This window comes from Harmonia axyridis, chromosome 3, assembly GCF_914767665.1.
Source record: "Harmonia axyridis chromosome 3, icHarAxyr1.1, whole genome shotgun sequence".
NCBI lineage: Eukaryota > Metazoa > Arthropoda > Insecta > Coleoptera > Coccinellidae > Harmonia > Harmonia axyridis.
In genome coordinates, this window is record NC_059503.1 from 29,410,639 (window position 1) to 29,427,560 (window position 16,922).

At 37.7% G+C, this 16,922-nt stretch overlaps 2 protein-coding genes across 3 annotated transcripts in view; one reads left to right on the forward strand and one right to left on the reverse strand.

The window, feature by feature from the left end:
- Nucleotides 1–16,922, reverse strand: part of LOC123676343 (tyrosine-protein kinase transmembrane receptor Ror-like) — a 70,189-nt gene that overhangs the window by 6,792 nt on the left and 46,475 nt on the right. The window contains exons 2-12 of the mRNA XM_045612195.1: nucleotides 5,017–5,094; nucleotides 4,787–4,965; nucleotides 4,584–4,728; nucleotides 2,763–2,817; nucleotides 2,312–2,641; nucleotides 1,992–2,257; nucleotides 1,682–1,931; nucleotides 1,545–1,624; nucleotides 1,290–1,408; nucleotides 1,037–1,235; nucleotides 762–976 (exon numbers count right to left, since the gene is read on the reverse strand). Coding sequence (XP_045468151.1) covers nucleotides 762–976; nucleotides 1,037–1,235; nucleotides 1,290–1,408; nucleotides 1,545–1,624; nucleotides 1,682–1,931; nucleotides 1,992–2,257; nucleotides 2,312–2,641; nucleotides 2,763–2,817; nucleotides 4,584–4,728; nucleotides 4,787–4,965; nucleotides 5,017–5,094 — 1,916 coding nt within the window. The remainder of the gene's footprint in view (nucleotides 1–761; nucleotides 977–1,036; nucleotides 1,236–1,289; nucleotides 1,409–1,544; nucleotides 1,625–1,681; nucleotides 1,932–1,991; nucleotides 2,258–2,311; nucleotides 2,642–2,762; nucleotides 2,818–4,583; nucleotides 4,729–4,786; nucleotides 4,966–5,016; nucleotides 5,095–16,922) is intronic.
- Nucleotides 6,077–16,922, forward strand: part of LOC123676344 — a 56,476-nt gene continuing 45,630 nt past the window's right edge. The window contains exon 1 of one of the 2 annotated variants that reach the window (XM_045612198.1): nucleotides 6,077–6,434. In XM_045612198.1, the coding sequence (XP_045468154.1) occupies nucleotides 6,364–6,434 (71 nt within the window). In that variant the 5' untranslated portion in view covers nucleotides 6,077–6,363. The remainder of the gene's footprint in view (nucleotides 6,435–16,922) is intronic. The other variant, XM_045612199.1, reaches the window with a different exon arrangement.

The following is a 16,922-nucleotide window of genomic DNA, read 5'->3' on the forward strand; positions in this document are numbered from 1 at the left end:
AACCAATTCAATTCATCTGGCGTCAATACTCACATTGAATTTCACGTTTACGCATGCACCACCCCTTTTAACCCGATTCGAATATCGAAATAGCAGGAATTTCCCATTTGCTCATGCTCAACGCATACCTCATATCCAGAAAAGCTCAAATTCTTAGGGAAGAATTTGGTCCATATCCGAACATTTACAGGTTTGGAAAATTAACTCGGAACCATGGGATTTAGCGTACAAATCTCCAAGTCGCTCTGGCTCCAATGGAACAGTGGAAGAATCAAAACATGAGTGCGATGCCATCTTCCACTGTTCCATTGGAGCCAGAGCGACTTGGAGATTTGTACGCTAAATCCCATGGTTCCGAGTGAATTTTCCAAACCTGTACAACAAAATTCATTAAAATTGGACGAGTAGAATGTAAGATATAAAAATATCGAAAGTTTTATGTGTAGGCATGCTAAACTCATCGAAATCACATAATAAATGTATGTCCATAAATGCTCAAATTCTTATGGGACCATCTACAGCTCAAAGAGAAAATCCACAAAAAAATCCAATATAATCATATAAGAATTGTAGAAGGCTACTACAGTGGTCTGAAGGCACACAGACAGACAAACTGACACTAAACCAAAGTTGTTAAGAATAGTCTTAAATGCATTTCACGAGCGGAAATTTAAAAAATTTTCATCTTAAAAGTGATTACAATGCTTCCACTACCTCTACTAGACTCGGAAGCAAAACATTTTTCCATCTGTATAACTCACCTCTGACATATACTCGAAAAGCATGCAAACCGGATCCTGCTTCAGAACAATGCCCAACAAACAAATAATGTTGGGATGTTTCAATTCACTTATCAACTCGATCTCCCTCTGAAAATCGGCTTGAGTCTTGGCACTTGCGTTTTCCTTTAAGGATTTGACAGCAACGTAGGATCTCTGACCGTTCTTGAACTTCAATTCGCCTTTATATACCTTTCCTGTAAAAAACCAAACCAATCAGAATCTTTTGTACCTTCTTTGGACCAGTGTACACTAACCAAAAGCACCCTCTCCAAGTTCCTCCATCAAATTGACCTCTTTATGGGTAAATTGTGGCACTATGCTGATCGAACCCTTGTTAGGATGGTGATTTCTCGGAGGCGGAATGTTAGGCGGCAGCAGACTGTTCATTTCCATCGAGGGTGCAGTTGGACTGTGATTGCCGTAAATATTTTTGTCTGCGGTGGGAGTGTTCATCTGAAAATCGAAAATATGTACGTCGGAATCTAACCAAAAAAATGGAATACTTACCTTTTGGATATTCCTGGCGAATTTCCTCTTCCCTCTACAGCAAAAGAAGGCTACTAAGAGGCCTACTGTCAAAGATATAGCAGCAAAGATGACAAAGACGTACAACCCAACAATGTAAACTGAAAGCCGAGAAATAACATAGATATATCAAGGAGTAAATTTGAAATTCAACTATTTCAAACCAAGGCAATGCCATGGTATACACAGTTGCCTAAGCAAAAATTGTAAATGGACAGGCTTCACTTCAACACTTACTGCATTTGGATATGTCGCAGAGCTCTTTCTCATTATGACTCACGTAGCAAAATGGTTGACTTTCAACATTTCCTGGATTTCTGCAACAACAAGTCTAATTAATATAAATCCTCCATCTTTGAGATAAGGTACCTTACCTGCAATAGTTATGTCCTGTTAATTCAAGATTATCTGATAGACCTATATGAAGTTGATGCGCCCAACGTAAGCACTTTTTGCCCGACATCGAGACATCTTGGGTTCCTCTATACATATGACCTTGATCCCAGAAACAGTTGTCGTCCTTGTCGATGTTCTGAAGTTCTACCCCCAAGGGTAGGCAGTTCCTCACGCTGCCATCTATCTCGTCAGGCAGAAGTTCGCACTCTTCGAGTTTTGGAATTAATCCTGAGGCGGAATTTATTGATTTATAACGTTAAACAAGGAGCCTTGAAGTATACCACTTACCAATTATAGGGTGCCTTCTAGCTATAGCGTATTCCTTCATGCATAACTCTGTTTCTAAGAGGAGACAGTCGTCTTTGCACACCCTCCTTAAATATTTAGTGAGGGTGTTTCTCATCTTCTTAAACCTCTCTTCGGTGAGATATTCTATTCCTTTCGCAATCAGTTCCTTCTGGAATTTGTTGACTTGTTTGGGGGCCACACAGGAAGGAAATGCCGAGTAGCACATGCTGGGGTGAACAAACTTCTCGCAGCTTGAGGAAATGTCACTGAAATAACGAAGCACAGTCAGAGTTGCTCAAAGACGACAGATATCTACTCACTTGGACTGCGAGATGACTAGGAATGCATTATTCAACATATCTTCGATAGCCCTCTGTGTGTAGGGAGGTTGAACGAATACGTATTTGCCGTGAAGGAGGTCCTTGCATCTCTCTCCCTGGTAGATCTGGCAGAAGGGCTCGCTGAGATTGACCAGTGATGGGACAGACGACGGCAGTTGCTTGCCGGTGGGAGACAGATCGAATTCAAGGCCATTGCCGTGCTTCAGATTACTGGATAAGGCGTTGAATTCCGTGGATAGGAAGGTGGAATCGGGTCTACCGGACTGGTGGACGTTCGGCATCGTTGTCAGTTCACCAAAGAAGCCGCCACTAAGCATTCAATAAATGTTTGAGACGAATTAATACTTTCTTAGTTTCTATTAAGAATAAAATTCTTAATGGATAATAATGGATGAAAATGAAGTTTCAATTAAAAATGTCACAAAATTACCTGGAGGTTTGGTCCCGATTGGTGTTCATGACTGCACCACTTGTTATACTAGTATCTGCAAGAAAGAAGAATGTATTAAAAAAATGTGAATTGTAAAAATATACAGAGTGTCCCGTAAACACCTGCTATGACGAAATTCCCATTATAAAAGTCTTATCGTTTTCGAGATATATATTTTTTTTAAAGAATTAATTTTTGCCCCTTTCAATAGTTCTGCCCTTACGGTTGGTACAATTTTACATCTTTCTGGTTAATTTTTTCAGTAAAATATTGCTGAAGAATGATTTCAACGTTTACATTAAAAACATCCTCCGAAAATTGTTAAGGGGGGCTATGAGAAATATTTTATTGGAAATTTTGGTAGTGGATAATTTTGTTCATGAAGTTTAACCCATCGTAGTGGAAAAAAAATGTACCGAGCTACTGCTGCACATTACACCAATAAATTGTCTATTTTATACTGATTTCAAAAAGGTATCACACAAGTCATTTGGTATTCAAAGAAAAAAAGATATGGCTGTTTTTATCCAAATGGGTACGTTTCTGACAAAATCAAGTTTGTCAAAACTTCGATGTTGCATTACTTAGTGAACAATGGCAATTGTTTACGTGCGAAAATATTACTCGCATAATTATTCACCTCAACGAAATTCAATTTTGCCGGCAAATTTTGGAAAACATCATGCAGATCCAGATTTTTTTAATAAGATCATTTGGAGCGACGAGTCTTCCTGTACCAAGGATGGGTACATGAATCTCCACAATTTGCATAGCTGGAATATCATAAATCCACACGAGCTGAGAGGAGATAGATCACAATATCGATTCAAGATCAATTTATGGACTGGAATATTTAATGGTGCAATTTTGGGCCCGATCGAGCTACCGCCATCACTGAACGCAAACTATTATTTGGAATTTTTAACCAACCAGCTGCCCATTTTATTGGAAGATGTGCCACTGGCGCTGGCAATTGCCATTGTTCACTAAGTAATGCAACATAGAAGATTTCTTAACAGAATTGACAAACTTGATTTTGTCAGAAACGTACCCATTTGGATAAAAACAGCCATATCTTTTTTCTTTGAATAACAAATGACTTGTGTGATACCTCTTTGAAATCACTATAAAATAGACAATTTATTGGTGTAATGTGCAGCAGTAGCTCGGTACATTTTTTTTCCACTACGATGGGCTAAACTTCATGAACAAAATTATCCACTACTAAAATTTCCAATAAAAATATTTCTCATAGCCCCCCTTTAAAATTTTCGGAGGATGTTTTAAATGTAAACGTTGAAATCATTCTTCAGCAATATTTTACTGAAAAAATTAACCAGAAAGATGTAAAATTGTACCAACCGTAAGGGCAGAATTATTGAAAGGGGTAAAAATTAAATATTTTCAAAAAAAATATCTCGAAAACGGTAAGACTTTTATAATGGGAATTTGGTCATAGCAGGTGGGTTATCCTTTGATCTACATTCTCCCTCGGTTTGACGTGGTCTTTACGGGACACCTGTATGTGAAGAATCGGTGTCGCTCTAGACATTCAGATCAAATCGACTCCCAGAACAAAGTCTGGTGTTACAAATTAAGATGTCTCTAAATTTGATTAAACATGTTCGAAAAAGCTCTTAACTTCTCGCCATGCATTGCTAATTTTTTATTACATGTTGAATTTTTTTTTATAATATTGTTTCCTTTCCAATGAAGATTATCACATTGATGAATAAATTAATAATTCCATATGAGTATTATATTTCTATTGTGACTGATACCTGAGTACATATAACTTGGAAATTTGAAAGAAAGTACTACCTCTAAAAGCAACTAAAGAGTTGACTTGGAGGACAGCTTGAGTGCAGATCCTATCGATACCGTTGAAGGCGGTACATCCGTAGAAACCTTTGTCGAAGATATCCAATTTAGCTATCTTCAGGACGGACTTCACAAAATTCTTCTCCTGAAATTAAAATGCTTGGAGTCATCAACCGTTCAATCAAAATGTCACTCCAACCCACCCTCATAGTCTTGATTTGGATCTTGGAGCCTTTCTCCTCCAAGAGAACCGTGTCCTTATGCCATTCTATGTCCACCTCTGTCGTGTTGTCCAAGTTTTCCACTTGGCACACGAACTTGACCATTTTTCCAGGGTCTCTGGTGATATTTTTGGGTCTTTCCGAAGTGAACTTCAAGGTACCTGAAGAAGATTCATTGTAAGAAAGGAATTTGAGAAACTAACCGAGCTTACCGTTGGTCATTGCATTGGTGTCGCATTCTTCCACTTCCTCTTCATAGTCATCTTCCAAGTTGGCTGGTATGCTTCTGACTGAAACAAAAAAAGGGTATGAGGTGAAAGAACTGAATTTATTCCATTGGGATTTTCAGCGTGCAAAGTTTGAAATCTTAACTATTCAAGGAAGAATTTTTCTTTTATTACAATTGATTTTATTGTCGCATTTGATATTCACAGAGAAGTTGTTCAAATCATCGGCTGTTAGTTCGCATCACACTTTATAACCTGCAACCTGTATCGTTTGAAGGTTGGTACTAACTAAAAATCATATGGATTTAATACTAACACCGCCATCTGTGCACCAGGCCGAGGACTTTTCAATTGGCCTAATATGCTTCTACTTCTATATTTTACTAGAAGCAAATGCTTTTACTGCTACCTCTTCTTTTAGGGCAAAATCTTCCTTTTATTCTGATATGGCTCATTGTGATTGAGTTCTTATTCAAGAATTTCATCATCTTTTGAATTGGAATGGAAATAATATCCCTATCCTTTCAACCCATGATCCCTGATATTATTTCTGAAGCATCTTCAACATCGAAGAGCCCAACTGGAAACTTACACGTGAGAAAGTTTCCAGTTGGGCTCTTCGATGTTGAAGATACTTCATGAATAATATCAGGGATCATAGGAAACAACAATGTCTTGGTCTAATTTATTCAAATTTGAATCATCATTATTTTCACCTTTGTGGTGTAAATTCAATTGCGGATTCATTTTTATTTAATTTTCTTTTTGTTAAAACTCAAGGGGAAAAAATTACAAGTCGAAGGCATTTGGAAATTGATAACTTTCCAAGTTTCCTTTTTTTCCATATTTCACCGGTCTCACCCACGTCTCATAGCAAATCAAGCAGGCCGTTCGACACCTAATTTCGCCCGCCCGCATCCAAACAAACGCCCGCGGTATCGGCGTGGTCGGCGAATCTGATCCTTACGACCACCGGTCTTTCCGTCAAAAACGTAATCTGAAAATAGGTCCGATATTTATAGATCCCAAAGATTAATAAACATTTCGACTTGCCACAGTTTCGGAACCGTGTTAATATACGCGAGAGGTCGACGGGAAACCTGCCCAAAGATACGCGACAACGCGTTCGACAAAGCATTTCCTTCTTTGATTAGCTAGAGAAAACCCTCCGCCACTGTACGACCACGCGATGGGCCGAAACTGAGGCCCTTGCTCGTCTGACGTGCTTTGTGCGAGTGCGCGAGCCCTCGAAGGTGGTGTAAAGTGCATGTGCGATTTTAAAGGTAGCGGACAGATGTTGCAGACGTTTGCACTACTACTCGGAAGCCTAAGATGTCTTCGAGGTCATCGGTGAATATGTTGAGGATGAGAAGAAGAGACAACAATGTCAAGCCCAACAGAAGGTAGATTGGGATTAAGATTTGTGACAGTTAACATCTTCTCATCAGCTTTGATCATCAAAATATCGCTACCCTCCTTCAAAATTATCTTAGCTTCATTGTGATCACGAAGAAATTACTATTGGTGAAGACATTCTCACTCGTCGTAGATATTTCCTTACCTACACTGTTAGGCTTGGACCCATTAAAGGCGTTCTCACACGTTAGTAACTGGTCCGTTAATACTGTTCATATTGTGCTACTAGAGTTTTTAATTAAATTCTAAAGAACTATTGCTGAAGTTATTTACACACAGCTGAGTTAACTGACCGTGGACATCACCAAAGAAGCTGTCACTGAATAACCAATAAATGTTCGAGACGTCATAAGTTATTAGGTTCTTTCAAGAATAAAACTGAGAGTTGACTGACTCCGATCATCAGCAATAATAATTTTAATGAATCTGCTTCAATATTCGGAGCTAGTTTTGTTCGAAATTTTCATACAATTTCAAATAGTCGTTGAAACGAAAAATAATATTGCTCCACTAATGTTCAAATCGAATTACAAATATGCACCGTTTGAAAATTATCTATCTTAAATGATATATTTGCAACAATCGAGATCTTATTAGATAAGTAAGGTTAAAGAGCTAACGAGCTAACGGAGTAATGCCAGAATATCATCACTCGGTATGGCAACTACATTCTTGTTTTCATAAAGTAGACTTTTACAGGAGATAGTAGGTTTTTCTTTTTGAATTTTCTGTGGTTCTGATAATATAGCTGAAGCTATGTAGCCTCTACACGGCAAAAAAAAACAAGTTGTTCTAATATGATTACACTCCGAACCAGAAAAGACCAGCATAAAGCAGCGGTCAATCAATTGGAAGTGGGACAATAGAAAAACCCTCTGGAGAAACACTCCGGGTCTTGCTTAGGCAAAGAAATTTGTGGTGCTTTCACCGACCTATACCAGGAAGCTTCTGAAGCTGCCATGAGCTGAGCTTCGGGTAAAGGTGGGACTGCTGACAGGACACTGTCGGTGCAAAGGCGTTTTGTACCGTATGAGTAAATCAGAAGATGAGATCTGCAGGCTCTGAGCAAAAGAAGTAGAAACAGCCGAACGTATAGTATGCAAATGCCCAGGGCTGACTGGCCTAAGAACTATTCACATGGGAAAGTCAGTTCTGAATAATCAGGAAGTAATAGCCAGGTATCCTAAGAATGTCGTCGGTTTCGTTAAAAGTATCGACGGCCTGCCTGGGTTTGTACGAATAGGTAGGGTTAAGAACAAAATATCATTGGTCGCAGGAAGGCTAACAGAGCCACAACAACCCTGATTCAGTTAATAATAATAATAACTACTTCTGGAAAAAAACAACAAAAGAATAGTTACGATAGCAAGATAGCAAGAGTTGCAATGAAACATAAAAATAATGAAATATTTTTACTTTCACCTAAAAATTTTTCAAAATGTTTCAATCTAAAGGTATCAAGTCTGGGGAGCGTGGTGCCCATTCAATATGTATTATATAGACTTCTTCTACCAATCCATTAATCTTAGAATTGATCTGTGAGTCATTGCCAATTCTTCTTTCTTTTTTAATTTTTCGGAAGTACTAACAAAAAAAGACAAGTTTGTGGCATTTTTGAAGATGCTATCAAATTAGCATAAGCACTAAGTGTTACTTAACTCCTCTTACCATTTGAGATTTTAGTGGTTGCTATCACGTTCACGGGGTATGAATTGACTCTCCACAAACCAAAGTTCACCTCTTCTTGCATTTTCTTCTGTTTTTGCATGGGAGCAGAGATAATAGAGGTGATAATGATGTATGCAATATACATTGTTATGTAAACCGGGATGTTTCAATGGAACATGTCTCCTAGCGACATAAAATGATTATTTGAATATAGATTTTTTTGGAATGTTCAGAAAAAAGTATAGGATGGCCTTTAAGGGCCAGTTTCATAATCCATCTCGGCCCCCATGCGAAAAAGCACCCCTTGGTAAAGACCATTTCATTAGAAAGTCGCCTTCATATGGAACTTGAAAGTGGCTCTGGTTTCATGAACATAATCCGACCGTCATTTAAAGAAAGCTTCCTTTTATTCGTAAGTGTTAAATTTTCTAGTGTTGGCTCCTTTGAGAACTAGTAATTTATTGTTTGCATTTGGTAATTTTTCTTAGAAATTGAAATTGAATTGAAATGTTGTGTATGAAGTGAATGTAAATGAAGGTCCTTAACTTCAAATATGATAAATTTAACAACAAAGTTTATGTGGTAGAGAAAAACGTATGATGGAAATGACACAACATGATGAAGTTATATTTTGTATAGTCATAGAGCATGCGTGAAGAAAAGGATCCCTTTCTGGCCAATATCGGGACTTTTTGAGAAAGGACACTTCAAACTTAAAAATTAGTTTATGAAAAACGTTTCATTTGTAAAGAGTACTTCACACGGAAAACGAGACATTACTTTCGTTTATGAAATTGGCCCTAACTTTAGCTACAAAAGCAACCTTTCAACTAAAGGTATCCACAGACGAGTCTCGCTGCTATTCCACGCGTACCGTCGTAAAACCCCCAACACCGATCTATTATCGTGGCATCTTCGCAAATTAGATCTTCGCCATCTGCATTCGGGTTTTTTTCACCTTCAAGATGACACTGCGGGCGTCTAGACTCGACCCTTCGGGTCGCTATAAACGGTCCATAAAAAAAATCTCACTTCGCCGTATCTGACGTCGTATAACGGGTCTCGGCGAAATTACGATCGACAATATACCGAGGGAAATTTACATGTTTCGCTTTTTACTCGAAGGGTAGATTTGGAAGGAGTATAATGCGAGGGCTGGGACCGGGATGCTCGTTATTAGGGATTGTCGACTTTTCCGTGGCTTATACTTCCAGGCACTGGCGCAGCTAGGGAGGCCTTTGGGGCAGATAAAGTTTGTCAATGGAAAGAGCATTATGTCTTTAACGGATTTTCGTTTATTATTTATAACACAGCATCATTCATTGCTTCGATCGGCAACTTCAATATAGAAGGAATATCTTGTGGGTTGCTACTCAAATATAACCATTAAATTCGAATTTCATTGTCACCAGGTAGTAGTTCAGTAGTTGAACACCACGATACAAAACAAAATTATTATTTTTTTTTTCATCGAATATCATGATTGAACATGTCTTTCCTAATAATGCAATTATAGTCCGGGAGCCAGTAACAGATATACATGACCAAGTTCCTCTCAAACGGTAATTAGTAGAATGCATCAGGTAATAGTAATACAAAGCCTCGTGAACGTCAGCTGCGACTCTGCTGGGGGGGAGAGCGGCGGCAGCCCCCCAAACACGAAGAAAAAAAAAATAAATTCAGTCATTTCCTCCCAACTGAAAATTTGTCAAATTGTAGCTAAGCCAATATCTAGACGAAAAAATATAATCAGCTGGCTATAGCATGGTGGATTATACGTCAGCTGGTGCGTCAAACATGAAAAAAAAATAGTTCAAAATTCAAAAACGAGCCACGAAGTGGCGAGTTTTGGAATGAACGAGTGGTAGAATGAGCCTTCTGTACGAGTATTATACATTATTTTCTCTAATTCATTGCATTTTCATTGAAATTAATGAAATATTTCCATAAATATAATTTAGTGATTTTTGCATTGAAAAATGTTGGTTGGCAGAACTGATTTCTTTAAGGCAATTTGATGAATTGACAGATAAAGCCGTAGCGGAATGTTCGGAGTGCCAACATAGAATAATAAAATATAACCATGAAAACTGTGCGTTTCTGATATATTCTCGCACGATTTTGTTCTACAAGATGTGGAAGAATGAACGGAATAACCACAGAATTAGAGAAAATATATTTTCAATGACAGCTCTGACAGCGACTCTGATAATGAATCAGAGAGTGCCACACTCGCGAGAAAAAGAATTTCTCCACATGTTGCACAATAATATTTAGTTACTTCCACTCTCTGGTTCAGTATCAGAGTAGCTGTCAGAGCTGTCATTGAAAATTTAATTTTTTTTTCATATTTGAGGCACCAGCTGACGTATAATCCACCATGCTATAGCCAGCTGATTGTATTTTTTCGTCTAGATATTGGGTTAGCTACAATTTGACAAATTTTCAGTTGGGAGGAAATGACTGGGGGCTGCTGCCGCTCTCCCCCCCAACCGAGTCGTAGCTGACGTTCACGAGGCTTTTTATTACTATTATCTGATGCATCTCACCAAGTATCTCTCGAGAGGAAATAATCAACCAAATTTGCACCTGGCTCCCGGACTATTATGCTACCCGGAAAAGGTTCAATTTACGATTGAGAAACATCAAAGATCTATTTGTGTTATCATCATTCTCGTGTTTGATTGATCGGAGTAATGACCTACAACTAATTTAAAAAATCAACATGTGATCTGATCTCAGATATTGATTTTCTTCTCCTTTTGGGAAGGTCAGATCATGTAATGTTGAGCACAGTCATCCAGATACATGCATCCAGGCGTCCAAAAAATGTGGAGAGGGTGATAAAGTCGGTGGATTATGTAGGGGGGGATGTTACGCTTTTTGACGTCAGCTGGAATTCGGTGCTTGATGATCCTGGTGTCCGACTAAACCTTGGATCACTGGTAGCTTGTATAATGACATCCGCACGAAGAAGAGTATCTGGCAAAGGTTTTGTAGGAGTTCTTCGACACAGAACTTGTTGCACCTCAGAAAGTTCTCCGAATACCTCTCAGCCATAATTGAACAATCCAGAACAACTTACGAGCAGAATCTGACCAAGCCCCAAAACAAAGCGAAGTATATGCGATGTAAGTTCAACAGTAAAGTCTCGATCCCTATAGTCGTTGATGAACATGGTACCATAGCGAGTAATGAGTCTGAGTCAGATGAGATTCTTGCCAACTTTTTTTTCTCTTCCTTCACGACTGAACCAGATGGTCCAGTGCCAGTTAACAACTGTCCCAGAAATCATTAGAAAGCATAACAGTTACTGACTCCATATTGGAGGAATATCTTCATGGATCGGATGTTTTCTGATGTCCTGATGGATTTTCGCCAGCTCTTCTCAAGTCGTGTTCAGCTTCTCCTAGTGGACCATTGTGTACGATTATGAATCGTGTGTTGTCTATGAGTTATTTACCTACAGCATGGCGGCAATCGATAGTAATACCAATTTCCAAAAGGCTATAAACTTAAGGCCGAAAACAACAGACCCATAAGTCTCACCTCTGTCGTGGTCAGAGTGAGGATAATATCCAAAAAGGTGCTTGAGATTGCATTGCAGGAGTCCATCATTCCACCCCAGCAGCATGGTTTCGTTACAGGAAGATCAATTAATATCAATATTTTGAGTTGTCATTGGATGCTGGCATTCCGATGGATGTAGTGCATCTTGACTTCGCAAAAGCATTTGATCGAGTGCCAAGGAGGAGAATACTTCATGAAATGGAACATTTTGGTATTCGAGGATCTCTAAGTTCATCGATTCATTTTTGTCATATCGTTCCTTTCATTTTAGAGTCGGTAACATGTCATCCCCTTTCGAAGACGGTGCTGAGCGGTGTACCACAGGGATCAGTTCTTGGGCCCCTCCTGTTCATTTTATATGTGTCCGATCTACGACCTTTCTTAAGCTCCCCTTCCGCATCTTACGCAGATGATATTAAGGTATACAATAGGTCGGAGTGTCATCGATCACTGCAGAGTGAGATAGATTTCCTGGTAAAGTGGTCCCTTGACTGGTTGCTTCCATTTAATGTATCCAAGTGTCGTGTCCTATATTCAGGCAACAATAATCCGGGACGACTTTATTTCATTGATGGTGTTGCCTTGGATGGATGCCTGAGCCTCGTCGATCTGGGTGTTGTTGTGAATGGTGACCTATCATGGAGTCCTCACATTCTTTATGTTTGTAATAAATCAAAACAACGGCTTTATATGATCTAGTATTGTTTTAGAGTCAGTCATCCGGTTATCGTTGCTGCACTTTACAAGACATACATTCGCCCAATCCTGGAGTTTGCTGGAAACAGCTAACAAAATAACCCTTGAATGTGAATTCAAGATGTGGAATACTGCAATATCGGTACTTCACAAATATGATGTGCAGTTATTTCCTAACACATCTATATTACGCAAAATATTTTGTTAGCTACTTCTAAGTTACCAAATATAGACAACCACGCCGGCAAGTACTCATTCTATCCTCAAGAGACTGCAGAGTACTTCTTGAATATGCTATTCAAGAAGTACAATCGGAAGTAAGGGATTGACTGGGCTCGCTCTGTTGAATATTTATCAAGATTTTTAATTCGATATTGGGAATTCATTAGATATCCTAAGAACTTATCAGAAAGAAAACTGAATATTTAAAATTATTTATTTTTATTATCTTTAGTATTCACTTCGACCTTCAGTTCAATCTCCGAATCATAGAATGAATTTTTCCTATTCAATTTTTTTATACAACCGACAAAAACTACAGCCAACAACACTCCCCTCACCCGCTAGTGAAAATCCGTTAGATGTTCAGCACCCCACAACAAAAAGCCTTGCTGCGCCATTGCTTCCAGGCGATTTTATATAGAATGTTGACGATACCGACTTAACGAGGCAACATTATCTACCGTTTTATCGCAGAAATTGTCTTTGGGAATGGAAGCTTAATTCAGCGAAGTGGTAAAGGGCTCTTCTATGAGGGGAAGATAAGAAACGTAAACTACATTATTAGTCCAGTCGAAATAGCATTCCACTTTGCATTAATTCCTAACAAGCTGAATTTTTGCATAGGGCTCGAAAACATCATTGAAAATGTTGTGTCAAGATTGTCCATTGAACCCGCTTATGAATTGGTTTTTATCAGAGGTCAAAGGTCACAAATTTCAATTTTTTGCATTTATCGCTGAAACCGAAAAAAGGGTGAAATAAAGTTTGTAGATCGTGAAACTCTCTACGAAAATGTATCAATACTTTTTCTCTACATAACACCCTTAATTTCAAACCGTAGAATCTTCTTTTGAATTATACAGGTCGGTCTGCGTTTCCTCCTCGGAAGACATATTTAGAACATATTTTCAAAAACACATTCAAACACGTGCTCAAAATAATTTTTCCCATAAACTGGGTGTTTCGCTTCAGATGAATAAATAAAACACTTTTTTTTCAAAATTTTCATCATTTTTTAATTTTCATTGATTATACCTACAAGAAAAATGAGGAAGAATATTTAAAAAATTCAATAATACCTAACTGGCTTTATTTTGTAGGGCTTTTTTGGGTATTTCAACATATTCTTCATTTTAATTTTTCTTTCATATTTTCTTTTCCTTTTAAAAGGAATAGCTTCAAGTTAAATGTCGCCCATTTGTATTTGTAATTGGTTTATGTACTTTTTTTCAATAAAGACGATTATTATTATTTATCTGTCCTGAGACTTTGCCCATTTGTCTCAAATATTCCAATATTTACGGAAAAACTGACAGCTATGAAACCAAAGTATTTCTTTAAACCAGAGACCAAAAATTTGTTTTAATCCCAAAAGTGATCACAAAGCATTATCTTCCCTAGGTAGAACCGGAAGTATATGTTCGCTTCCCGTATAGATGAATTCACTACTGCACACGTCTAGACATCGGCTAAATAAGATTATAACTATCATCATTATTGTTGTGAATAGTCGAGAGTCGTCCTACCACTGCGCCCTTGCAGGCTATCGCGGCTCAGCACAAATAATAAGTTATAATTCCCTCTGCAGATCCGGCTTTTGAATAAAGCTGATTATCTTGATCTGGGATGACGTATTTCAGTTCGTTTCGATTCAGCATGTTTCTACCTAGGATCTCGAATATTATTGTGCTCACTGCAGGACATTCTGAGGTGATATGCGTTATTGGTTCGCTTGTTTCCAAGCACAGTTTGAACCCATCAGTCTCTTATTATGTAATAACTTGTAGAAAACAAGTAGGTATGCACAGAATTGAATCATCCAATCAGAGTAGTATGTACTAGGTTCTTTAAGGTTTGTTTTGATATATCTTCAAGAGAGACGTTCGAATGTTTCAAGCCTTAAATGCTCAATCAAAATGAGTTTAGTATACAGGGTGGCCATTTGAAAACGAAACAGACGAGATTACAGACGAAATAAAGTTTTTCGATAGAAATGCTCGGACAGGTCGATTTCTGTTTCGAGGGGGACAACTTAAGATGTAGGTTACGGACGCATAGCGCTTCAACCCTTGCTGCTACAACCCCCACCCCCAATTTTTGAATAGGGAAGATGGGGTGAGTGATACCTCAATTTAAAGGTATTTTTATACTGATTTCAGCACAGTAATTGTTTTTTATGCATTAGTTCTCGAAATATTCATGCGTTAGTTAGTTAGGAAGGAAGCCACAGTCATGGTTGTTTTGAAGCTCAAAATGTCGATTTTTCACAAAACACTACAAGCGCCATGAAAACACCACTTCATTTTCAAATACTTAGTTAAGAATATTTCGAGAACTAATGCATAAAATGAAAAAACAATTACTGTGCTGAAATCAGTATGAAAATACCTTTCAAATGAGGTATCACTCACCCCATCTTCCCTATTCAAAATTTGGGGGTGAGGGTTGTAGTAGCAAGGGTTGAAGCGCTATGCGTCCGTAACCTACATCTTAAGTTGTCCCCCTCGAAACAGAAATCGACCTGTCCGAGCATTTCTATCAAAAAACTTTATTTCATCTGTAATCTCGTCTGTTTCGTTTTCAAATGGCCACCCTGTATGTATCTCTAATTTCATGTGATTCCTCATTTTGTAAAGGGCATCGTATGCGATACCCATAAAAGGGAAAAAGACATTGTCGATATCAGCTTCGAAGCAACTTTGATCAATTGTGCCAGAGTCTGTGGAGGATTATGCAAACTGGGTAGTCCTCTTTCCAACAAATCCCAAAAATATTCGATGGGTTTTAAATCCCATGAAAGGGTGTTCGCGTCTACTTCTTTGAGAAAGTTCATGCAAGATCGTCCTAAAAGATGCCTCTCAAGATCAAAACCAAAGACGACTCCCTCAAGATGGCATAGACCTGATATAGGTATTTCGAATCGTCACTGAAGATGACATTATGCCATTCTGCCTTGTTCAGTTGTCTGAATAGCCTTTGCGTCTTGAGGCTTTGTGATACGAATTACGAATACCAGATTGCTTTCTTTATGTTTCTCTATCTTTTTCTGTTCAAATAGGATAAACAAATGCATAAACATGAAATGTGTGAATAGAAAAAGATAGGACAAAAAAATTCTGGATGTGCAACATATCTCTCACTGTCGAACAAAATGATAACTGAAAATATCTGTACTAATAAGCTCTCAAAAACCAATTTCTTCACAAAAACAAATATGTATATCAAATTTTATTTTTCGAAAGTTATATAAAAATACGCATTAATTGCTCCATAACGCAGTATAAAAATTACACTGTCTTCTAAAATATCTCTTGGGTAGAAATTGAATGAACTTTATTCTATTTCCACTTTTAATTATTCAATATAATGTACCGGGTTTTTCACCATAATTTGACCCCCCCTTTAACTTTGTTACTAAAAGAGGTACAAAAAAATGTTTTCACGAAATCGACTAATGTTTTTTAAAATGATTTCACAAAATGAAATATATACAGAGTGGGCCACATATTGATAGCAACTTCATTCTTTCAAATGGAACACCCTGTATATTTTTCTATATTTGAATAGCTCTTTTTTCCCTGATTTCAAATATTTAATAATTTTGGCCTATCTCTCTTATTCTGAGTACCACAGAGTTTCAAATTTTAAGAACCACCTGGCATGCTCAGTAATCAGTTTTCAAGTGGTAGGCTGCGATAACTCAAAAAAGATCATTTTGAGTTATCGCAGCCTACCACGTGAAAACTGATTACTGAGCATGCTAGGTGGTTCTTAAAATCTGAAATTCTGTGGTACTCAGAATAAGAGAGATAAACATATATTATATATTTGAAATCAGGGGAAAAAGAGCTATTCAAATATAGAAAAATATACAGGGTGTTCCATTTGAAAGAATGAAGTTGCTATCAATATGTGGCCCACTCTGTATATATTTCATTTTGTGAAATCATTTTAAAAAACATTAGTCGATTTCGTGAAAACATTTTTTTGTACCTCTTTTAGTAACAAAGTTAAAGGGGGGGTCAAATTATGGTGAAAAACCCGGTACAATATCTGAAGAAACTAATGTGTAGCGAAACAATTTTTATATCAAATAATTAAAAGTGGAAATAGAGTAACTGTCATTTAATTTCTATCAAAATGAATTTCCATCAAGTGAAGATCGAATCTATCCAAAATCTCTTCGGTGATGCGTGCCTCCATTTATATTTTCAAATCGTATTTATGTTGGAAAAAAAACGTCACAATGAAAGCGAGAGGAATTCTCAGATAAACACAAACGTTCGGAGAAAAAATATAGCGCCGCCAACCGGGTCATT